This window comes from Synchiropus splendidus, chromosome 8 (assembly GCF_027744825.2).
Source record: "Synchiropus splendidus isolate RoL2022-P1 chromosome 8, RoL_Sspl_1.0, whole genome shotgun sequence".
In the NCBI taxonomy this organism is placed as follows: Eukaryota; Metazoa; Chordata; class Actinopteri; order Syngnathiformes; family Callionymidae; genus Synchiropus; species Synchiropus splendidus.
Genome location: NC_071341.1, coordinates 13,120,459 through 13,145,886, shown reverse-complemented (window position 1 = coordinate 13,145,886; position 25,428 = coordinate 13,120,459). Strand labels below are relative to the sequence as shown.

The 25,428-nt window shown below is 47.9% G+C and overlaps 1 protein-coding gene across 4 annotated transcripts in view; it reads left to right on the top strand.

Annotated features, from left to right (window-relative positions):
- nectin1b (nectin cell adhesion molecule 1b) overlaps positions 1-25,428 on the top strand; it is a 134,929-nt gene that overhangs the window by 36,871 nt on the left and 72,630 nt on the right. For all 4 annotated transcript variants that reach the window (XM_053872178.1, XM_053872177.1, XM_053872180.1 and 1 more), the window contains 2 exons: positions 22,557-22,928; positions 25,049-25,348. In XM_053872178.1, the coding sequence (XP_053728153.1) occupies positions 22,557-22,928; positions 25,049-25,348 (672 nt within the window). The remainder of the gene's footprint in view (positions 1-22,556; positions 22,929-25,048; positions 25,349-25,428) is intronic.

Genomic DNA, 25,428 nt, shown 5'->3' with positions numbered 1-25,428 from the left:
AGGTGACGGTCGATGTTCATACTCTCTTCACTTGGTCTGTGTTGCAACTTGTTTCTGGTGTATGAATCACACAACGTGCAACCATCATTTCCGCTCCCACAAACACATCGGTCTGAATAAAGAAGGATGGGATGATTCAGGGCCACCGAGTCGGCGGCTGCAGCTCACCAGTTAATAACAAAAATAAAAAGATCCGGTGTGGGCCGTGAAGACACATCTGCCACTTCTCCATGATCAGCATGATCAAAAAGCAGGATTAAAGCTCCGTTTCTGGGCTCGCGTTCAAACTCCAGAGACAAGCGTTATCACATGACCTCTGCTATTTACCTGAGGCGGTGGGAAAGTGGAAGAGGACTGGTGCCTCGACACTAGCATGGAATCAAAATAGATAAGAGGAGGTCAAATCAGCTTCGGCGGGACAAGGCCGTCTTTGTCGAACCTCGATAAAGCCGCAATGTCCCAAATGTTTTTTTGGCTGCGATAAAGAAACCAGGCCAAAGCAGGAAACTGGCAGAGATGTGCATCTGAGTAGAGCTGACGGAGGGAGGCAGGTTTTGCCTGACAAATGAGTTCTGAAGCGCCTGGACGGGCTTCAGTCGCAGACCTGCGTTCACCCACTTCACAGATGCGCTCGACAGATGTGCCATTGTGAGGAAAGCACACGTTGTTTTATGGGCGTGCTCAAAAAAAAAAAAAAAAAAAACACCGAAGGTGCACAATTCTGGTTTTTATTGAGCTGTCTGATTTGGAGGAATAAAACGTGAGCGGAGCGTTGCGAGGGACTTTAAACCGTCGATAAATTACAGCTGTTGCGCTGAGAAACAAGAGTCGATCTTCTTTGCCGGGATGCAGAAATCAAGGCGCTCAGTCGCGGGCAACAACAAGAGCGCTCCATGCTGAAGATGAGAAACGTGTTACTGATGATTTCAGAGCCACTGTCTTCCGCTCTGGAGGGAGTGTTGAAGGCAAAGAGGCCAAGATGTTTTTTCAAGAGTTCTGAGATGATAGAGAAACAAGAAAAAATGGGAAAATGCAGGGAACATTTTCATATGAATACGACTGACCAAGATGGAGTCTGATCCCTCCACCGTGTGTGTGTGTGTGTGTGTGTGTGTGTGTGTGTGGACACACCTCCTTGTGGGGACCTTTGCTATTTTTGCGGTCATTTTTGCCTCAAATTGAGAATGAAGTCCTGATTCTCCATAAGTTTCTTGAGAAACCTGCTGTTTCTGACACGCCTGCTGCACGTCACACCTCGGTGCTTCAATACCTCCAGATGTTGGCGCCACACCTCCCCATGCTAATTATTCATCATCAACTGATGAACACCTCACCTCGAAATGTTCTCCAAGTTTTCACATGCCTGCTCACAACAGGAGGCAAAGAGACTCCCACCTTTTGTCACCAGGAGTTCAAACGGCATGACTGATATTTGCTCTCATCCAATTGTTCACTAACATTGATAGTCAGTATATCTGTGTGCCTCGATAATCTCTGGTGGACGGTGAGTGCTACTGCAGTCTCTGGAAGTGTTCTCCACTCATGGCTTCAGATATATTTCTGTCGCCGCGTTTATATACCGGGGATCAAAAACCCGACACGCTTATGGTGAAGATTTCCCCAGGTACCTTCTTGAAAGCGTCCTTGGCCGCCCCAGACACCTGAGAGGTCAGAACAGGTGGATCTTTCATGAAGAGCCTCCCCACGGCTCCTTCTGACTTTTTCGGAAGAGGCACACTCCAGCGTTGTTTCTGTTCTGGAGGAAACGGTTTACACGTTTGAAAAGAGGCAGCACGTCCTGGGAGGAGGAAGCAGCTGGGGTGCCAGATCAAATAGGAACGCAGGAGGGAGAAGCTTGTTTTGCCCCTCAACAGCGACTTGGGAACGCCGGGGCGTGTAGCACATCAAATTTTCATACGGCATCAGTGCGCGGCTCAGAAGTGCGTTACAGAGGCAAAGCTGCAGAAAATATCCGTGAGGAAATCAAACTGTGTATTTATAGACAGGCTGAGACGTGGCGTGACTTCATCGCGCTAATTGGAGGACGGCGAGGGGTCACGCTGCATGTACATCATCAAACTTACAATGCATACAAATGTACTTCTCTGTGTTTAGTCCGCAGCTCGTATACAGTGCGCTGAATTAAACATTCAGATGTGACGGCAGCTGTGGCACGTGTGTCGAGAGTCCACTCACAACACGTGACTGCCAAGCTTGCGTGATGCTCCGGCGAGATGCTGTCTGGAGCCACACAGTTGTTGGGATCAAGTATTGATCTTAAGAAGTGTGTTTATTGCGTCTTACCCAGCACACCTCCTCCCTAACCACCCAAGAGTGACTCCCAGTGTTCACCTGCGGGAACGGTCAGAGTTTGTGTGTGGAGACCGGTGTGTTGGAGCTGAGGAAAGCTCTCGTCCTCTCAGGCCTGTTTCTCTTGCTCCGGAGGTTTAGTCTTCATCCTACAGAACTAGTCTGGTGCTGCCCTCTTTTGTGACCTGGTCAGACGCGTGCGAATGAAAACCTCAAGGAAAAGATGTTTTTCCCGGGACGGAAAAATCAATCTCCCTCCAGCAGTTTGACTGTGGTGGGTTTTGCAAGGTCCTCGGAGACGAGGTCGGCTTGCCTGTGTAAACATGTCAGAGACTCACGGTCACTGAAGGACGTGCGTCGCCTCCGCAGACACGCACACTCTTGCCACTCGCATAAAGCTGAGTCGTCACTTTGCTCCATGTATATTTGACAAGATGAGGGATGTGGAGGAGAAGAGGAAGGTGTTCTCCCAGAAGATGCAGATGAATACACAGCTCCATGTGAACTTGCACAAACATCTGCAGGAGTCTCTGAAATAAATTAAAGAGTCCAGATGAAGAAAGAAAACAATGAGCCCGTGTGACTTATTAAAATCTACGGATCATCGAGATGGTTGGTTCCTCTGAAATACAAAACTATTACTTTATCTATTAAAATAGATCTTTCATGTGTGTTCATCTTTCATTTATACTTACGCCTTTTTCTTTCTTTAACTGAGACGGTGTGAGAGGGTGAACTCTTAACCAGCATTGTAAACCACTGACTGAGCCCTGCTAACAGATGAGCAGTGATGTCATCATCATGTGTCTCAAATGTCTTCCTTATATGGTGGTTTCCTCTTCTGAAGTCGAGTTGATCATTTAAACATTTTTGAAGATGTGAAGTGTATCATGAAGGTTTTAATCTCCACCACAGCCAGATCGGAACTTAAACCTTGCAGTTTAAACATCGCCCATGTGCAGTTGTGAGTGAGAGTCGGCTGATGGCGTGTGTGATGAATGTGTCGTCGACTTGAGGACAGGAAATAAATTCATTTTATTTCATCTCTCTCCTCTGGTTTTTGAGTTCATTCTTCACATAATCTGCTGCTATGTTTTCCAGAGAGCCTCAGCAGGGCTCGTGTGAGTAAATGATCGCCATTTCCTGTGAACGAGGAGCGCTTCATCTGCAACAGCAGCGGCAGAGTTCCGATAATCTGAGCAGCTCCTGTGTTGGGATTAATGGCGCTGGTTCAAGGGCGTCTTTGTTCTGTCTTCCCAGATGAATCGTGATGCTTCTCTTTGGAAATAAGAATCGCTGGTGGTCCGCTGCAGCGATAAGAAGAAGAAGCCCGAGTGTCAAACGCTCCACGGCGACTTGGCTAATTGCTCCAAATGCCGCGGTGGCTAGAACAGAAATGTCATCCTCAGATGTGGGATGAAAACGCTAGCCTCTGTAACTCCTCTTGTTTTCTAATGGGTTTCTACCTCGTGTGATGTCACGCTGCCTATGTGTGCTCACGCCTGGATGTTCCTTTTGAATCCACTTTCATTTACGTCCTGGGAACCGTGTTCTCGCTGCTGCTGCTAGCTATCTTAGAACTGTCTATTGCTATTGTGACCCGTGGGGTCGCTGGTGTTTAGACTAAACTGTGCAACGCAAAGCATTGTTTTATTCAGGAACGTTACGTGTGAAGTTAGTGGGTTTTGGCCCCAGTCGAATCGGACAGTATTTTGTGTCTCTGTTTTCCCTGTAGTCGTGTTTGTGCGTGTCATGGCCTGCGTCTGGCGTGAAGCTGAGTGTTGCAACTGCTGAATGTTTCCTTTGAAGGTCGATGCATTTGCTTCGACTTGAACGCGTGCGATCACTCCAGGGTGTTTTTCAAACTCCACATGCCAACATCTTGCAGGCGGGCAAGCGCGGCTCGGACTTTGGCTGCGAACAGCTGCTGCGCTCGGATCAGCGCCCGGCCGCGTTACAGTTGGTGAGAAGAACGAGGGTGTCACGGCCGGACCGGTGCGATCGTGGGCGTTTTACAGGCTGTTGGGAGAAACGTGGAGCCGGTCTGGTGAGATTTCAGTCTCAGGATAAATCAGCTGCATTCGTGTCCTGATACGACGCTGCGGGAGTGACTGTGTCCGTCAGTGATAATCTCTGGAAAGCAAACAAGCATGCGGCATGGACTGCGAATATCAGATCAAAGGGCAATGTTGCAAAGCAATTTGTGTTATATTCACTTGCTAGCTATTGTGGATTAAAATTCAATATGTAAACTGAATAAAAACTTACATTTAATTCTGATATCATTTCATTTGTTTCAATCAAAAAGGTTAAAACCAAATAAAATACATTGAAATACATTAAAATTACTAAAAAATGAAAGAAAAGAAATCTAAATATTTCAGGAGAAAATATATTTTTACACTGATCTAATGATATATAGTAATAAAAATGACCAGTAAAATGAAGAAGTAAAAAACATGAGCCATATTCTTGGACACAACAGCATGTTTAAAAGCTGCACTGGCCTACTGGGGAAAGAAATGCTATAAATTACTAGTGAGACATCTGAAGAAATTAAGTACAGTAATAATGTGAGTGATATCTTGATGCAGTGAGACGTGACTCCAGAGAGGACGGTGCTGTCACGATGACAATGGGGTTGGAGAAGTTCACAGCTGTTGCCCTGTGGCGACGCCCCGCCCACCTCCACCCCCTGCCCAACCCCTCCTGAGAAAGCCTTCAGTGTGGCTGTGTTCTCCAGTGTCAGGTGGCCTGTGTGAAGGTGCAGATGTTCCAGCTCCACATCCTGTTCACATCACACTCCAAAGGCGTCTTTGTTCCCTCTGACTTGTGAATCTGGTTTCTCTGGATCCCCGCTCGCTGCCGTCGGACTCATTTTCACCGGCTCATGTCCGGGCAGGCCTGCTGACGCTCCTCTTTCCAGCAGCAGCTGTTTGTGGCCTCGCAGTGACAGCGAGGATCCTTCAGGTGCTCGCTGAAGTGCGTCACCGTCGGACGTGAAGGTCGGGAGACCATGTTTCACACCCTTGGCTCGGCCGGGAGAGAAGAAAGAAAAACAACACAAACAACCTTGGAGTTGTGTCCCGTCACGGTTCGCCAGCCAAGCAGAGTCGAGCCCGAGCTGTGGGAAAGAGAGCCGCCTCGCCTGTCCGGGCTCGTTGCACCTGCAGGTGGAGGAGGAGGGGGGGCGGGCCGAGCCATCACACTCCAGCTTCATGTCTCCGATTTATTTGAGTCCAGCGGCTGGTTAGCTCACAATAACAGGGGAGGAGGTTACAGGTTCCATCCCTGCGAGGTAACCAGTGAGGGCCCCAAGACAGAGTCCATGGTGCTGATCCACTGTTGCTGGCTGACTGATACGTGAGCCGTCACTGACTCACAGCCCAGGCCCATGGGAGGTCAAGGTCAGGCCGAGCAGGTCTCCTCCTCCCTGTGACACCTAGTGTAAGAGGTGGGATGGCAGTGGTGTCGAGGGATGCTTCACATGAAGGACGGCTGAGAGGAGGGCAGACAGAGGTGAAGAAGAGAATGAGCATCACTTGAAGGATTAAAAAAAAAAAAAAACAACTGCAGGGAGAAAACATTCGCCAGAATGATAAGATGAGGCTCATAAAAACATGCTGAAACCTGGAACCTCAGTTTGACATTCATTATTTGTATTTATGATGAACGAAAATGAACATAATAATAATTGACAGGACATAATGTCTGATCAAAATTAATTTTCAAATTTCAATTGTATGCACTCAATAAAAATGTCAGTTTAAAATGAAAAAACATGAAAAAGGGTGGTATATTTCACATAATTAAGATAAACAAAAAAAAGTAGAATCAAATGACAACCACAAAATAGCATTATAGTTATTGTAAAAAAAAAACAACAACAAATACTCCACAGTCAAAATAGATAAATAAATTCGATATATTATATAACCATTATATTCTTAAGAAAAGGAAAAGAAGGGCCGCATATAATAAAGTGAATGTGAATAAATAATATAATGATTTCCATTTATCGCGAGGAATAAAAATGCAACAATCTCGTCCTTCCTCTCGTGACCCGCAGTAACCTCCGGCAAATCTAAACAAATATCCCGGGGCGGCTTTAACAAGCTTTAGTCGACACAATCCCACCTGAGACCTGACGCTCCAGGACCCCGCCCCTCCCCCTCCTCACACGCCTGGCCCCGGTGGTTTCTGCTTGGATGGCGGCGCCCAGCGTAACGTGGCTATCTAGGTCAGAGCCAGTGGAGTGCACCCACGTGGGCTCATGCATGTTTCACAGCCTTCCCTCCATGTTGGACTAGCGCTCACTAGCATAGAGTGGCGGCGGCTAAAGAGTCAGGCGGCAGAGTTACTCGGCTAATGGAGGCTAGTGTCTGAAACGTCAGCACTAAAACACTCTCTGCGGGGTTTTGTTTATCTCCAAACATTCAGAAAACAACACCGGAGAAGCTAAAGCTAAGCGCTAACGCTTGAGGTGGAGCCTTTTCAACATCAAACGTCCTGATTTTTTTTTTTTATTTAACATTTTAAAGTGTTTTTTCTGTTGTTATCAGCATGGACGTTGTCAGTCTGGTATTTCAGTCCCTCCCACCTGATAACAGTGTCGTTTTCTCATCACGACCTTGACTCGCTCTCGCTTGCTCACACCAACCAGTGGTGGTGATGAACGACTCAGGCGTGTGCGTGCATGTAAAGTAGTGCACGTACCAGGGAGGTCAACACACAGGCGGCACCGAGCTTCCTGCCACTTTCTGGCCTTTGTTCCCTATGGGGTGTCTCGTGCTTCTCGCCCTGTGTAGCTGGGATCCTCTCTAGAGCGAGTCAAACACAGAAGCTACACTGCCCCCTCTCTGCTGGAGGTGTAACAGTATCTGAGTCAAAGCGATGTTTTCGAGTCGCGTGTGCTCTCGTCCGAGTGCGACATGAAGGAACCGGAGGAGCCTCCTTGGTGGTGGCGGTCAGGGAGTGCCGCGGCTCTCCGAGCAGCCTTCATGTGCTCCGGTGTTGTGTTTGCTCACACAGCGACACGCTGGACCCTTCATCCATAATAGATGCGCTGCTGTCCAGCGCGCTCTCCCAGCTGCAGGCTAACAGCTCCGGTGCAGAGACAATAACACGCGTTTGATTTCAATATTTTATCAGCCTGCGACGCTCCATCGTGATCGCCGAGGTAAACAAGGCTTTCAAACACTCGGGTCTGAAGCGTCACTGCAATGATCTTGAATCAACCATCAGTTCAGATGGAAATCAATGCATTTAAAGTACATTCCAAAGTAATTACTGCGATGCATGATTCATGAGACACGCTGAGAACACAATGTGTCGTAGCGTACGGCCAGTGTTTGGAGTTAATACGGCATGCCATGCATTATTATCATTTATATCTGGGAAATGATCAGTTTGGTGATGCGAAAATGAAAATGGGGTATTAAACGTCCGCTTCCTCACGAGAGAGATAAACAAGTCATCCTGCAGTACACAGAGAGCAGCCGCTGCCTGTGAGTGTTTGTTCTCTAAATCGGTCGCAGCTGGAGGTCGAACCTCTGTGAGATAAAAACGACAGTCATGTGACTTGTTTTCATCCCGGCTCACTGCCAGAGGATTATGAATCATTAGAAGGATGTTTGAAGTCCACTTGAAGCCTCCAACAAACCGCATCTTTCTGTGTTTTCGCTGGAGCGTCGATCCTGAAGGAGCCGTTACCTGATGCTCCTTCGGTCTCAGGTCCCAAGTGGGTCATCTTGTTCCACTCTGATGGAACTTGTTCACTGAGTCACATGACTCGGGGTTCAAACCTCCCCTTTGGTGCGGTCAGGTGAGCCGGCCCAGTAGACCAGCGGGGCCGGGCAGAGCTGCCAGCTGTGGCTGCAGATGTTCTCCTGAAAAAGTGGCAGCAGGGAGGTCTGCATCTCTGCGACGGTCCGACTCTGCTGCAAACATCCTGAATTAATAGGATCTGACGTTGGCACTGTGGGGTCTCTGCACCAGACTGGCAGGTGTTTTCTTTTGGCTCCCTTCCCTCTGAACTCTTGGAATTATATTTGATATAATACAATTGATTTTACAGATGCCCTCATGTATTTTATGTTGTTTTTTTTTGCATTGGTTTGAGCACTTTCCTCTCCTTTTTTATTGTTCAAATTGTAATGATTATTCAATTACAATGCAATCATATTCTCAATATTTTCTTTTTTATAGTGGATTAATTTTACTTTTAATGTTTTAATGTTTGATATAAATTTAATGTTTAATGGTTAAGTTATGTCACGTTTTTTAATTTATTTATGTATTTATATAGTTTCCTTGACAATAGCGATCAAATATTAAATATATATATATATGTATATGTATATATTAACAAGCACCATTCATCACAGAGCCCGGCAATAAATTTATAAATTTATATATATATATATATTTTATATACATGAATTTTGTACGCATTTTATCTTTTTTTTTTTTTGTATGATATTAACAAACACAGCATTCATTACAGAGCCGGGTCCGCTCGCTGGTCTCGGGCTCCTGCAGGTTGACGTGGAGGTGTGAGTGACTTGGGAAGTGAAAGCTTTGCCTCCGTACATAAAAACAAGAAGCTGTGGCGGGGCCATCGATCCGGCGGCACTGAAGGACACGCCCAGCAGGGGGGCCTGGAGACAGGTGTTCGCTCGATACCCGTCCCACTTCTCTGACCTTAAAGCTTTTAATCAGCTCTGCCAGAGAGCTTGTCAATCCTGTCCAACAAAGGACATGGATCCAGTCGGCCTGGGCCACGCTGGGTCCGGAGCACCCATCGTGCGCGTGGGAGCAGAGGAAGGGCTCCGCTCGAAAACCCCTCCGGTCTCCTCTGGTCCCCCTTCCCTGGTATCTCTGAGCCAAAGTAGCTTGTCAGCGGAATTCAAAAGGCATTAACGTCAAGGTGTAGGTGTTTGTTTTGGAGCTGCTGCGGAGAGAGATGCAGCCGTCAGGGGAGATCTTTCCTTCCTGCTCGGTGCCAGCTTTGAATCCTAATAAGATTCTTTCCTTTCCCTGAACACTGTCAGATATTGTAGGGAAGTGGCACCGCTGGATGTGTGGCTGAAGAGGTTCGACACCTCTGACACATGGAGACATGAGGACTCTGGTGAAGAACGGAGAGAAAGCTTTCCACTGAGCTTCTCCTCTCACCTGTGGTCACCAGCTTTGGAGTGACCCACAGAACAAGAACTTCTCTGGCAGGACTCCCTGAGCGAGAGAAGATCAGTTACGCATGAGAGACTCAGAGGAGAGCCTCTGGTGCTCCAGGAGGAGACAGTTGAGGTGGCTCATGATTTAAGAATCTCTCTGGGATTTGAACTCCAGACTCATCACCCTTGAATGGTCCTCACCTCTCAGAAGACATGTTTCATTAGCTTCCTAATGACATCCCTGTGCGACCCATGTTTTCCAGCCTTCTGCATCTGAGGGTCGGCGAGTCGTGAAGTGTGGAGTGAAAGAATTCAGATCAGGAAGGTCTGAAGGTGAGGGAAACCCATGAACGGACTGCGACTCCGTGGATCATAGTTTTCATCTTAAACAATACCATCAAGTCTAATCGATGGCGTCTCCTGCGTCTGAATCGATGCTGACCACCAGGACGGGGTGTTTTGCCGCAGCCAATCACAGCCAGATGGTAATCACGGCGGCCTGCTGTGATTGCCATCGATAGCCGCGCAGCAGTCGCGCCTCAAACCTCGGCCACACTGAAATTGCAGGGAATTATCTCCGGGAGCTTTGGTGAGACACTGTCCACCGTTGTGTGATGGGTCGACTTGAAGTCTGTATTTCCCACTCTGCTCAGCCAGATGCTTGAGATTCTCAATCGAGCAGAGGCGGCGTTGCCTTGGAGCCCACCCAGCTCGCGAGCTGTGAAGGAACCCGCAGCAGTTCTGAGGTTCCTTCCTGGCTGCTTTTCCTTCCGCTCGCGTGCCGCGTCCCGTGTCCTCACTGACGTCACCGCTATCAGCGGCACAACTCCGCTCAGCTTTCAGCCCAGTGGGTTCCTCCTCTCATCTCCCCCCAGTCGCTTCCACACAAGAGAGACGCTTCAGAAGAGTCTCCTGTGTAGCCTATAGACCCACACACGCCTCTGCTTTTGGGAGTGCCTCCAGACTGTGTGTGTGACTGTGTGGGTCGGTCAGGACACTGACTCAACAGTTGAGTTCAAACTGAGAATCGATCAAATCCATATCAAATAAATAGAACTACATTTCAGTGATAATCCGGATCATGATAGAGGTTAAACAGGGAGAAGGCATTCGGGATCAGAACACCCCCTCTGAAAGCAGAGCAGTAGTGTAGTCTGGACCAGATACATCACTTGGATTACACTCATTTCTGCACTTGTAATGATCCTCGCTGACAGTTTTTTTTTTTCTGGGTCTGGTTACTTTTTTCTTTCCAGTTTTAGTTTTATCATTTGCATTCTTTAATTTATAATGTATATATTATTTCAACATTTCATTTTTATAGTTTGATCTGTCTTCCTTTTTTCCCTACTAACTATTTATTTATATCTCAAACCAGAAAATGATCAAGTGTAGGAGTGAGATGAGCCCCGGTTGGTGCTCAGGTTTCCTCCCAAAGTCCAGAAGCGTGCGTGTCTGATAAGAGCGTCTCTCCCACCCTGAGTAGCTGGGATCCACTCCAGCCGCGGTGAACACATTAGGGGGATAATAAACAGTGTTTTGGAGCAGGCTGTGTAACATGAGAGGATCAGATGGTTGTGGGTCGCTCTCTCTCAAATATTATCCAGCAGACGCGGCGGTGTTGACTTGTGAGCAGAGATGTTTTCAAACGTCCCACGGTGGCGAGGTTGATGATGTATGGAGCGCTCCAAACGGTGAGAAAGTGCTGGCTGGCGAGCGGTGAGAAAGACAATACTGGCTCACAGCTGGAGAGCACATGCAGCAGAATGTGAAGCGAGATGTGGTGAAGCATTCCGATGGTCCTATGTATGCAGAGCCTTCGGTCGCCTTGGAAAGATGGACTGTGGTTGTGGTTTAGGAAACGTTTCAGCTCTGGTCTGGGAGTTCTGCCGAGAACCGCATGGCCCTCAGAGGTTTATGATCAAAACGCAGAAGAAAGACGGGGGGAACACTGGCAGGGATGGAAACATGTATGTGGAAACTTTCATGGTGAGGAGCAGACGGCCATTCAGACTCTGTTGAACTCCTCGCAGGCGATCCCTTCCCTGTCGCTGTGAGGTTCATCTTAACATGTGACCCTTATCACAGATGTGAGTTCAAGGACCAGCACACCGCGCAGGTGGAGAGTTGGATTCTAGCTTCCTCAGCGCTGTCGTTCATGTGTTTTGGCCTAATCTCATTCCATCTTGAAACCTGGTTTACGTCTCTGCTCCTTGTTTTCTTTCCCTGTGATTCACTTACACATCAGTGGGTGGACTTTGTGCCATGTCTGATCTTTATTTGTGCCCTCATGATGCGTGGTCTCTGGGTAGTTCTGGACCGTAGCTCCCCTCGTCTGTGGATGGAGGTGATGGGGAACAGTCAGCTTTGCCACCTGCTTGTTTGGTGATATCTTAGTTGTGGAGGTAGAGTCAGATGTGGATTTACGGCCCCATTATCTTCCATTTATTTGAGGAGAAATAGATGCAGCGTTTCGACCTGCATGGCTAACAAAGCTCAAACAAGATTTTGTTCTCCGTTCAAGCTGCTTTCACACCTGAGTGAGATCACTGACCAGGTGTTGGGTAAAGCTAGCATCATGAATAGCATTCTGGACGTCCATCTAATCGACAATGTTAAGGAACGTGCTAACTTGACCATAGCCTGCAAACCTCAACCACTCAAATTCAGGAGCTTGTTTCAGACTTTGTCTGTAGCTGCATTGTCGGCAGCGTGAGCAAGTTCCTCTCGGTCATCCGCAGCGTCGGTATATGTGCGTGTTGTTTACGCAGGAAGCTCATTTTTCTCCAGCAACCCCCTGTACTTGTGTGTCATTCTTATCAAGAAAACATTTCTGAGTCAAGGATACGGCGTCTCGAGGGCAATATTATTCTCTACATGGCGCCTGAGACCTTCTGGCGAGCGTGCTGAGAATGTTTCGGTTAATCTGCAGCAAGTAACGCCTGTTAAAAAATACATGCCCGAGCGTGAGAGGAGAAATATTCAAATAAGACGATAAGATATTCAGGGATAAAGCAAGTGTAGCATATCTGACTCGATCAGCTTAAGTAGCTGCACATTCAGTCCGCCAGTGAAAAATCCAGGATGCTAATCCGTGTCTAAATGATGTGACTGCAGGCTAAAATTCATAATCGTGTTTATTTTAATTCCTCGTACACGTGTGCAGGGACGAGGGCTTCGCCACACTTACTTGCTTTCGTGCCCTCGATGGTTGCATCTTGTCGTGTGAGCTGGTTGGAGGGCAGCTTGTTAGAGCTGGGCTAAACCTCTTTCCGTGGTCTGTTGTTCATAGTCAGCTCTGATCTGAAAAAGTCTCAAGTCCCATAATGGGACTGAGGCAAAAACCTGCTGTGCGACTGTTTTTGGATTTTGTGCAGTTGTTTTGGAATCCCCGGCTGTGTGTCAGTGGAACTTTCTCACAGTTGTGAAACAGCTGTGTTTCCTAAATGAGACCGTTAGCATAGCAGCGCTCCTTGCTAGCGCCGAGTCTTATCTTTGCGTTAGCTTTTAATCCCAGTGCGTGAGTTTGTTATATTTGTCAGGCTAATGTTGTTCAGCGGTGTCCTAGGTTTGAAGTGAAAACAAGTGTGACCGTCTTTCCTATTTTGAATGAGATATACCTCTTGAAATGAAGTGCTGGCACAGCCTGGCTACTTCGCTAAAGACAGTCTAGTGGCTGCTCTGTTCTCTATGAAGGTTACTGAAATGTTCCCCCACAGTCCCGTCTTATATGTCGTACTGGACTCGACACGACCAGTTGGAACATGCTAGCTACTGACACATGAGCAGTCAAAAGTTCACTGTCGCCAACAAGGTGAAAATGCTATCCACCGCTCCCCTTGGTGGAGAAGAAATGTGATCAAACTGGCTCCTCTGGTTTGTTGATGTCCTTCTCTCCTGTTACCCCATATTGAAAGCCATCTCGCTGCGCTGTCTGCCGATCGGCCCCCGCTGTCCTGTTTGCATCGCAACCACAATTAGAGATGCACTTTGATGACAGCCGCCGCTTCTTCTTTTCTCATCGACGTCGTTAAAAATGTATGATATGCACAACTTTCATTGCGAGCGAGAGAATCAAAGGAGGTCGCGCCGATAGAGGCGAGTGGAAAATCACACGCGACTTGAATCAAATATTGATTGGCCGTTCTATTTTCTGGCTTTAATAAGCCCGGCGGTCATGCTACGCTGCTGATCCTCCGTGGCTGTGCGCGCCGCCTCTTCAGAATGAGAAAAATCACCTTCTGTCAAGTGATACAAAAACTTCTGGCTCTGAAGGTGGCCTCGGGCACAAGCCAAGAACCTAATATGGTCTTCTGTAAAAGGTCACGTTGCAGAGGTGCATTGATTTCACAGAGGTCTCGCGGAAGGTCTCGCATAAATACACTTCTTCACGCGCGCAGCGGCGATAATTGATCTCCAGTTCTACTGTTTGATTTCTGAAATGCTAATGATGCAGCCGACACAAGCGCCAGCCATAATCTGGTGGAAGTATCCGAGTTGGCGCTGGAAGCAAGACTTATCTTTTTTTGCGGACAATGGAACAGATGGTATGAGGGGAGGATTTGCGATGCGCGGATGTCCGGGGCCAGACTCTGCCTCGGCACATTCTGCCAGAACGGACTAAAGGTTTGATGCCCCGCTCCTCAATGCTTCGTGGAGGTGGATGCTCCTTTCATCCACCGCGTCCCATTGCAGATGCGCTGCTAATCTGCCGCTGGTGAGGGTTCACTGTCAACGCTGTCATGCTAAGCTAGAAGAGTGTGGCTGCCTCATGGAGACGCAGTTATAGCAGCTCTGCAGTCACTACAGCATGGATTTCTATGTGCTAGTAAGCTTCATGGTGCCACGATTCACATCAGACCGATGAAATTACAGGCGTTTTATTGAATTTCAATTTTCATACTTCCTCTTCCCCTACTGTTCCAAGAGCACAGAGTTCTGCTGAGTGGCTGTGGTGGCGGAGCTATATTGCACTGCAAAGTTTCGATCACCGTAACTGAGGTATTGTTGAGAGTGATGGGACCATGGCTGCTCTTTTCTCAGATTCATTCCGTACTGATGGATCTGAAGAGCAGTAAACTGCCTGTCATGGAATTGCATTTTAAAATATGTGGGTCTTTTGACTCTTTCAGTCTAAAAGGCTCCTGACCCCTGGGGCACAGCTACATCTGAGTTGAAATGATGCAACTCAATTTCAACATGGATCGGCAATACTGTGTTTTTGTTGCCAGCACCAATGATGCTGTGTTGTGTTGCGCGAAAAGATTAGAGCATCAGGGGTCTCGGGTCGCTGGATGGGAAGAAACGTGGAGTTGCAGAGGAGCTGAGAGTGGTGCAGTGAGTTGGTGACAAACCAGATGAATGTCAAAATGAAGGCCTGCGGGCCACCTTCGGCACGTGGCATGAGCCTATTCGCTTCAGCACGACCTCAGCATGTCCTCTATGTGTGGTTGCTGCTCAAACGCTGGTCCCACTTCAGATGATGAGAGCCAGAAGATTGAACTGATGTGATGAAGACGGTTTTGTTTCTTGCAATCCTCCACAGAGCTTTGCAAGGTTTGCAGTACGGCACGTCTCCTGAACGTTTGCATGTCCCCGCCGTGTGCGATAAATTAAAGATGAAGCCCCAGGCACGACGACAAAGCGCCGCTCGGCGGTCTCAGACACGCTCGCCGCGGCAGGTGATGGGATCAGAGCCCGTTGGAGTTTAAAGCCGGCGGTGTACCATTAATGTGATGTAGAGGATTGTCAGGAGTTGGGGAGGCGGGGAGGGGGGAGGTAAGCGCCAAGAGCGACATGCAGCAGGTCAGACCTGGTGAGCAGATTACAGCACTCAGGATATTAAAGCTACGCCGCCGACGCCTCCCGTGGAAGTTGGGGTGTGACACTCAAGAGGCAGACTAGCTTATCGGCAGAATCGACGGAACATGTCGCACAACACAGCCACGATCAAAGGAACTGCCAAATCACATCAAAGGATGTTACTCATCAAGTGGTCAGCTCAGTGGGCGAACCCTCCAGCTTCCCGCGTGTCCGAGCAAAGGTAGCCGCCATAATAGAATCAAAATGATGCACCTCAATTTATTTTGACCAATGAGGAGTCACAGCAACCTGGTGGAAAGTGATCACAATGTTCGTCCGTACCGTGTACCGTGGAGGTCTGTAGAATGAGCCTTGTGTTGACTGTGGAGGTTGATAAGAGGTTGATAAGAGACAGCGCCATCTGTTGGCCGGTCGAGGTCTCCAGCCTGTGTGGTGAAGCTTTGTTTCCTGAAGGTGCGTCGCGACTATTGAGGTCTGAAGAAACTGATAGCACCAGTTGGTTCACACGCTGGCAGGGCCGGCGCTGCCTGCAGCGTTCTTTGTTTTTGCAAACTCAACTTCCTGTCCAAAGACTCACAGCTGATTTCACAACCGTCTCACTTCTTCATGGACACCTGTGGATCCGTGAAATAGTTCCATGTGTGAAGCCAGAGCAGAGACAAAGCTCTGCATTGACCCTGGTGGTCACAGGCTTTCTTCAGAGGTCATTCTGGCTGTGGTACCTCGTACACTTGTTGCACCACGTGACTAAAAGCTCCAACATGTTGGAGTCACTCATTCACCCACAGTTGTTGTTTGCTGACAGTTGGATATCCAGTATCAGGGGGTGATGTCATCCGGCCTTTTGGTCAGGTAACGCTGTTTGTTTTGTGTCGTCTGACCGAAACCATAGTGGCCGGTGTTTGGACAAGCTGCTGAGGAGGAGGAAGAGGAGGGGGGTTGGGACGACGAGTACCGCTGTTTGTTTTGGGTCAGAGAGGTGCATTACTGACTATTAATGTATCCTGATGTGTCAGCAAATCTGTCTTTGTTTTGAACCATCTTCAGTTTGATCATTCGCATTTCACTGAAAAAGAACGTCTGGCTCATTCAGTCATGCGAAGTCGACGTGCGATTGTGATCAATGGTTTCATCTTCCATTTTATTTTGGAGTAGAGTTACTTTGGAGTATCAATCTCTATTTAAAATTCCGCCTCTTGTTTTCGCATTTATCATGTCAATTAAATGACTATGGTTTAAAGTTTTCAATAGATAAATAAAATGCCTATATACTGACATTTAGGTTCAGTTTTGTTGTTGTGTATTTACCAGTGAGTATTTCATAACTCAAGGTTTTACTGTCATGAACGTCAAGCGCTAAATTAACTGAAACAAATGTGATGTCAATGAATTATTCAGGGATTCAAGGACCGCGGCAGATGTTCCCCTCTCGCACAACAGTATAGTAGAAATTGATTTCAATCCCACATCACACATGCAACAGCAAGTCTTTCATCTCGACCTGATCTGAGGGATCGAAGAGGAGCAGAGAGAAGAGCAGTTCTTTCATGATGATCACAGCAATCAGCGTAAAATGACTGAAATAATTTGACGTTACTGAGCTAAAACAAATGCGTGGGCGTCTAACTGCAGCTAGGATAGCTTCGCATGCTAGCGCAGCGGGACTTGGAACCGTACGTGATCGGACTAAATCGCACCCCTTACAGTAAAAGCAATAATTAACCCAAACTTCTCTGGAAAAAAAGGGGGTTTGTGCAGTGGTGTCGTCTCTGCTGAGCCTTTAAATCCTGGTCTAACAAAACTGAGATTTCCAGTTTTCCACTTGAGGATGTGAATCATTATCCCTCCTAGCTGAGACGAGGAGAACTGAAGCATCACCCCTGACATTTGCGATGCCCCGGAGCTGTTTCAGGGTCTTGCGTGTGCGTGTGTGTGTGGGCTCAGATCCTTCAGACTCGGCTGCTCCTGAAACTGTAGAGGATTTGAAATGCAGATTGACTGCAAACCTGACCATTGCATGAACGCCATGTTGGTTTAAAGACTGGAATGTGTTTGAGGAAATTCTCCATACGCTGTACGTCCCACCATGTTCGTAACAAAGGCCAGCGAGGCCTGAATCTTCAAAAGCTCAGGCTACTGTTGTGAATCTTCTTGTCTTTCACTTCATCTTTCTTTGTTCCTGGTGAGAAAATGCTGTCCTGGCTTGCTGTGTGTAGCCAGCAGTACCACACCAGCACAAACAGAACTGCGTGCATTTGAAAAGCTCAAATTGAAGCATGTGTTCATTGCAGGGCTTTGACCCTGCCTTGACTTGAACGCGGAGCCTGTGCGTATCGCTAACGCAGCTAAAGGAAATTGAACCATTGCAGCTACTTTGAATACAAATCCGTTTCCCCGGCTCCGGTAAGATGGTGATTTATCTTCATTACTCTGTAGATACTCCGTCGTAGACCCAAACGTAACTCCACTTCCCCAGCTGACACTGGTCGTTCGTCGTGTAGCGCAGCAGTATCTTTGCAGCACGTGTTTCCATGGCAGCGGCTCTGAACTGCTGAACCATCAGATAAAGATGTTCGAGTCAAAACCTGTAGGTATATAAGCTCACCAAGTGCTGCAGTGGGAAACAGCCAGGCACCGTAAACATCCCCGATGATCATTTACGACACAGCAGATGTTGCACGTTCCCAAAATGATCAAGTGTGTTGTTGCGAACGCGTTTTAAATCCAAAGCGGCTCCTGGAAACACTCGCAATCTGTGCGTCGCATGCCGGGTACACTGCTGTTTCCCCAGGAGGACGAGTCGAGTCCCGTAGAGTGGCATCACGCCGTAGATTAAAACCCCACCACCACTGCATCCTCTCTAAAACGCAGCACAGACGACTCTATATACTTACAATGACTGCGGTTTCATGACGGCTGAGAAAATTGAATTATTCTGTTAGTCTGGCTACATTTACACTTTTGAAATGCATATAAACAGCTTAGTTGAAATTGGAGTGTCTCTTAGTCGGACATCAGAACCTGGATAACACGGTAAATAGCACGACTAAGCTAGCATGTAGCCGAGTGGCGGAACTGTGACTGTACTGTGTGAGCTTCTGCTACGCTGCGGAAGTAAACAAACTCCAGGACTAACACAGGCAAATAATGTCTAATAACCTTGTTTACAACTGAGGAGTCGTGTGTAACCTGATACAGTGTGTGTGTTCCTCAGTCTGAGCCCATGTCTGCGGTGAGCACATGACTAACCTGATATCAGCTGGGTTTTGTAACTCTGCAGATTTGTCTTGAACTTCCCTCACTCAGGTCGTTTTCATTGTTTGTCCTCTCGAGAAGATTGGAAGACGTGATTTGTTGGTTAAAGGAGACGGCATCACCACCACGCTAGTAACCGTTAGCATGGTTGCTAAGTGAGTCGAGGCTCATGGCGGTGAACAAAAGCATGACTCTTATGATTATTACAGTTTATTCAGAAACTTTATTCCCAAAACTGGACCTCAGAAGTTAAACCAGTTCATCAGTCTGAACCATTGCTGTTTACACAGTTCAGTATCACAGTCTGAAGCGGCTCCTTGCTCCCTGTCAGCTTCCATTGCTCTTCCTCTACAGTCATAGAAACCGGAAGGACTGAAGAGCTCACAGCGCCACCTCTGGTAATTCAAGTTCAGGCTATGATCTGTGTGGAACTACAGTCAGTATGGCTTCATCTGCTAACTGCAGCGCAGTCAGTCCCGCTAGCTCCCACCGGAGTCTGCACAACGGAATGCAGACGCCGAATGTTTAAACACTGGAGTGTGTTAGTGTAACGCGAGGGAAGCGCCGGCGCCTTTATTGAACACATCTTAAGCAACGATTCGACGACAAGCTTTTAGTCTCATTTCAGTCAGTGCCTGTGTGGATTCTCTGAGAGTGTGTAGGTGTGCGAGCTCAAATACAAGCATCACTGAACATGTGTGCTCACTGTAGTGAGTGCGCACAGGTGCGTGAGACAATGTGTGCGTGCCACACAAGTGGTATTCTGTGTGCCAGTAGGGGCGCTGTTGAGTCTCTGATGGTGCCGCACTTATGTGGCAGTGTACGTATGTGGGTGCCGATTTTACACTTCACTTGTGTCTTTTGCTAATTGACTTTTAAACCGAGGCTCCTCGCGGAGTTAGTTGTGTGTGCCGCTGGTTTTTAGCTAGGATTTTTGATGTCCAAAGCCACACCCTCCAGGCAAGACATGTCAGTGGCGGACTTCACTGCTTGCTTTGTAAAGGACAAGCTGTAAACAACTTTTTTTTTAAACAAACATCGGCGCGGACACCCTCCTAGCTAACAGCCTGGTGTGCCGTTCAGTCACCTGTGTGTGTGTGTGCCACACTAATTCGATTTCCAGCACTGCTAGAAAAATAAGTTGCGTTGGTTTACTCACCACCCGAGTCGAGATTAAAACTGACAAACTGAAGAACAAGCGAGCGTTTCAAGCAGCACGGTGAGAAGCAAACAGCAGATTAGGAACCCCCCCCTGAAACCGCATGTGTGGCCGTGAGCGCTGGACCACAGAGACCGACGGCAGCGCCATGGGAACCAGGACAACGCTAAACACTCATTATCCCGGAGCGACTCATGTCGTGTTTTATCAACCCGGCTTGTTGAAAGTGCGGTGGAAGTCACTGGAATCGTATCAAACAAGAGCAGATAGCGGAGCTTTAACTCTGAACTCTTGAAACAAAAATAGGGATTTAACTTTGTGGATGGCAGAGCAGCGCTGGGGAGAAGAGGCTCTCATCTCGCTGAAAGTGAGATGTCACAGATTTGACCCGGTTGCTGTGAAAATGGAAGATCTCTGGCTCGCCTCAGCCACTCACAGCTCATCACATTATCCATCACACTTTCAGGGTTTTGAAGTTTCCCAGCTTCAAACGGTGACATCTCACTTTGCGACTGATGTTTCCCTCACGCTGCCTTCAGTGCCGCAATTACGCCGTCTGAAGGAGACAGAGGTGCAGTCAGGTGAATTATTCCCAGCTGCACTGAGATGATCATGTGGGAGCTCTGCTGGATTGAACTCTCTTTGCTGTCAGGAAATGGTACCCACAAACTCTGGTATTAGCGCCGCCCACCTGATGCTTCAGGGCCTCTTAGGACTGAACATGTGAAGCCCTACTGTTTGAAAATCTATATCTTTTATAGAAAAATGCTTTGATGTGAAAGGCAGTCGACTAAAAATAGGAATAAAAAAAGACCCAAACAGACAAAAACAATCGAAAACGAGCAGGAAAATAAATCAATAGTCATTACAGCAGAAGATGTTGGTCATAAATCCAGACATAAGTCTTGGATCAGATTGGATTCAGCAGCAGAGCGTCTCCGCCTCTGTGCTCATCGGCAGCATCCGTGGGAGTCACACCCCCAGAGCTCCGCCCCCCCCCCTCAGCCCCGGTCTCCCTCCGTCCCTCTCCTGCTCCTCCTGAGCTTGTGGATCCCTGTCCTAATGGCTCTCGCATGCTGGTCCTGGGTTCTGCCTCTCTGCGGTCGGGTCTGTGATTACAGCTCGGCCAGAGCCTCTTTTAGCGAGCGGGGTCCCCACGGGGCCCCCGGTCCTTCGCAGAGGGGATTTGGGCCGCTTGGCTGTGTAATTATTCATGTCTCTGGTTTCCATTTGTGCGGTTTATTTGGTCGGTTCTGTGAGCAGAGCATCAGACCCGAGCTGGGAAAGAGTGGGGGCGCTGGGCCTCCAACAGACCCGACCCTGCCAGCATTGTTTCACCACATTTGGGCCATTGTTCTGTCAAGCCCAGTGGAGGTGAAGTTGCTTCCATTCCTGGGATTTATATCGGAAAACATGAAGCCGATGTCATCGGCTGCTCTCACTTCATGACCAGCACCAGGCTGGTGGACCCACCTCCCCGACTCGGGTCGACCCCCTCCGCTGGAGATCAGGATTTGTGGCCCGTAAGAAAGAAATGTGCAGATAAAAGTTGTTCATTCATTTTCAAAAACATGCATATTTTTAAACAAAATGATCGGATGAATTTAAAACTAAGGAACTCACGATTGTTCCAGTGGGCTGCTCATGGTGGACATCAGGGAACCAGACTTTGGAACTAACGCTCCAATGAAGACGGTATTACTCAGCAACATAAAGTGAATTTATCACATGGCAGACCTCGGTCTGCTTGATCCAGATTCTCCAGGAGGTCCCGGGCTTGATTCACGGCCGGGTCTGTTCTGGTCAGTCAGATTAACAGACCTGTTTCCTGTGGGTCCTCACTGAGACAGTTACAGCCGGGAGGCTGTAAATACGAGCGGAGCTGCAGGTAGACGGAAAACGGCGACGCGTCCGAGCACACGAGTCAGCAACAGCTAAATCCTGTTCAAGACTTGATCCTCATTCAGAGTCACTTCACTGAAATCCAGGTCCCAAGCCGTCAGCCGCAGCATTTTTGGTTTTAATTCACATCATGGTTGTGTTCTCCACTGTGAAGGAGCTTTCATGGATAATTACTGTGCTCATGCTTGTTTTAGAGTCATTTAAACAGAAGCGGAGCAAAAGTGATCAACGCAGCCCTCAGAGTGGAATGATTCAGTCATATATACAGCATAAATACATAAACTCAATTTAGAAGTCACCTGCCACTGAATTTACTTTTATTTATTTGAAATGTGTATTTCTTTATAAAAATGTAGGTTTATAGTAACGCACAGCTTCTTTTTTTACTGTTTAAAAATATGTCTTATGAGTCAGAGTCATTAAGACTCTGCCCTCGTTCTGTATGTTTCATTTTAAATATGTATCAACTTTTTTTGCTAATTTATTTTTCTATATTCCACCTGATCCGTCCTTTCATCTCTGATCTCTTTTATAATTGTGTTGGTTCCCAAATCCCACTGGAAGCAGGACGCTTGCTCTGTGGTGGTGTCTCAGTGGAAGCAGCAGCTACTGTATGTTCCTCCTGACTGGCTTCACTCCCACTCTGACAGCTGTCTCCATTGTGAGAGTTTCTGATGGTCTTAATGTGGAATAAAACCGTCCTGCTGGAGTCAGAAGCCGCTCTGGACAGCGACGGAGTTTGTGAGCTCTGAGTCATTAAAATAACAATGGGAAAGTTCAGATTCATCGGCAGCTCCTCGCGTCAACTCTTTCACAGTAATTGTGCGCGACTTCTGAGCAACTTCCTGCTGCGAGTTCAAATCCCCCAGAGGCTGAAGGCTGGACTCAAGAGCGAGTCTGTGGTTAATCATGTTCTGTGTTCTCTTCCTCAGGTGGAAGTGGTCAGTCGGTCCAGATGGACTCCAGCAAGTCCGGCTTTGTGGGCTCTCAGGTGGAGCTGCGCTGCATCTTCAGCAACAGCAACCCGCCGGTCAAGATCTCTCAGGTCACCTGGCAGAAGCTGCTCAACGGCACCAAGCAGAACGTGGCCATCGCCAACCCGGCGCTGGGCGTGTCCGTGCTGCAGCCCTTCAAGGAGCGCGTCATCTTCAAGCAGGCTGCCGTGCGCCACCGCACGCCCTCTCTGGAGGACACCACCATCGTGTTCTCCAACCTGCAGCTGTCGGACGAGGCGGCGTACATCTGCGAGTACACCACCTTTCCTGCCGGCAACCGAGAGAACATGGTCAACCTGACGGTGTACGGTGAGTGAGTCCGCCACTCACTTGCAACCGCTCAACAGGAAGTCAAGGCCTGACTCATCATTGAAACAGGAAGTGATGTCATCCGTGAGCTTGTCAGCGTGATGGAAGGGTCGTGCGAACGCCGTTTGTTAGTTTGGAAGCCAGAAAGAGAGGAAGTTGTCTTAAGCCACTGGAGCGATGAAAGAGAAAAGCTCTCTCTAAATTGGTTCTTGGGTTTCATGTCTTCCTCCTCGCCGCTCCACTCTTGTTGTCAGACCTCACATCCGCGCAGCTTTCTTGTTTAACACACTGGCTTCCATTAAAGTGTTCAGATGTTTCGGGCAGAACTGCGTGATTGATGGAACAGGCGTCGCGACGGTGCCGTGTAACGCGACACTCTGATTGCGTTTTTAAAGAGCCGCCTGCCACAGGGGGCGTTCAATAAAGATGGCAGGTGAGTCCAGATCGATGCGGCTACTTCAGGCTGTCACCCGGCCGCAGTAGTCTGGTAACCCAGTTCCAAGGAAGCAGTTCATCTTGGGAAAGATCAGCGCTCACATTAGAGTGGAGGAGGGTGTGTGGGTCTGTGACGGACTCCGTGGCGTTGACCGTGGTGAACCGTAGAAGTCGCCGTCTCCTTCAGTCGCAGATCGCTGCCATGTATTTCAGAGGGGTCGGCTAATTGGGGGCTTACAAATTGGGCGTGTTTGTGTGGTCGAGTGCTCCTCTTCATCTGAGCTGGAGTGTAATTGGAACGTGTTTGAGCAGCAGATATTTTTTCGGTTTTTCTTTGACTGAAGTTGCTGGAGTGGAGCGCGGGTCGATGCGAGAGCGGGGGAGAGGCGTTCGTCCCGGAGATAAATGTCTGTATAGGAGTCAGGTGTCCGACAGCTTCTGTCTTCAGAGCTTTTGGACCACTTTCATTTTTCCTGTTCATCGGGATTCAGCATGCTGATCACGACGTGGTTTAGGTGTCCGGTAAACTGCTGCCAGTTTTTCATGGCTGTCTTGTTGCATTCAGGGCTTGCTGGTTAAAATTCTCCTGCTTCAAATGTGACTCTGCAAACCTCGCTCTCTCGAAAGGTCACACACTCCCCTGCGAAAGTGACGACCTGAAACATGACCTTAGAAGGAGGAAGTAGAAAAACAGCACGGCTGAAGAATCAACAAGCGCCTGCACAAAGAAAACTGATCTGAAAGTAAAGGAAAATGGTTGATGGTTACAAAAAATGTGGGGAAACAAGCTGCAGCACGAATCAAATGCCAAAAGGAGAAGAAAATAATGTTTTGTGATAAGTGCAGTGTTGCAACTATTGACTCCTTTGAAAGTCAACTAGTCACCGACTGCCTTAATGATTAGTCCACTGCTCGGCATGTGGTGTGTCCGGAGCACTGTGAACAGGAAGTAAAAAATGCTTGTAAGTTACTGTGTGGTGTTCAGTATTGTTTAGGAACTTTACATTTTAATTATAATTACTCAAAATGTGAATAGAAAGGCAAACGTTGCGTCTCACTTCGGGACACAGGCAGGAATAAGAGAGGCGATGTGTGACTAGTCTACCTGTTAATAACTCATTTTAATAGTTGACTCGTCGTTGCAGCTCTAGATGAATCACAATTTAACAATAGCTGAAAAAAATGAAAATAGAACGGGGAGAAAAAGCAAAAATAAGAGAGAATAGAACGGATGGGGAAAAGAGTTACATGCATTTCAAGTGCTGTAAAATAAGAATGTGCATTGTGAAAAGAAAATAAAAATATAAAAATGTTTGTTAAAATCTGAAAAAATATTCATGATAATAATGTTAAATGAAAAGAAATGAAATGACTGTAGAACAAGTTCAAAAAATCCCATACAGAAAATCATGTAATAGAAATGTTGGACAAAGAAAAGGTGTAAATTGTTGTAAGGACTTAAAAAATGTAGAAGAAAATGAAAGAAAACATAATAACAGAAGAAAAAATCCCAGTAAAGTCGAGCCTTGAATGAAATACTCTGGGGAGTTAATGGTGGAACTGGATGTGAGTGGGGGAGGCAGTGGATGCGGGCTTGTGGGTGGAGAGGAAGAGGGTGAACAGTGCAGGACAGACATCCTCACCAGGAACAAGCTTCTTCAACTGTCCTCTGGTTCTCTCTGCAGCTCGCCCCATGACTCGCATGACCCTGACGACCCCCACCATCGTGGCCCGGTCTCAGCGCCGCAAGATGACAGTGGCCACCTGCGTGTCGGCCAATGGGAAGCCCCCCAGCGTCATCAAGTGGGACACCAGGTTGAAGGGCGAAGCCACTTTCCAGGAGACCCGCAACCAGAACGGGACAGTGACCGTGCGAAGCAACTACGTGGTGATCCCGGGCCGCGAGACGCACAAGCAGAAGCTGACCTGCATCGTCACCTACCGCAACGAGCAGATCAAGGACAGCGTGGTCCTCAACGTGCAGTGTGAGTCTCAGTTGTGTCGACTGTTTTGGTCAGTGACCCAGCTCCTGAGTCTCAGGCTCACCTGAGAGTGTCTTCTGCTG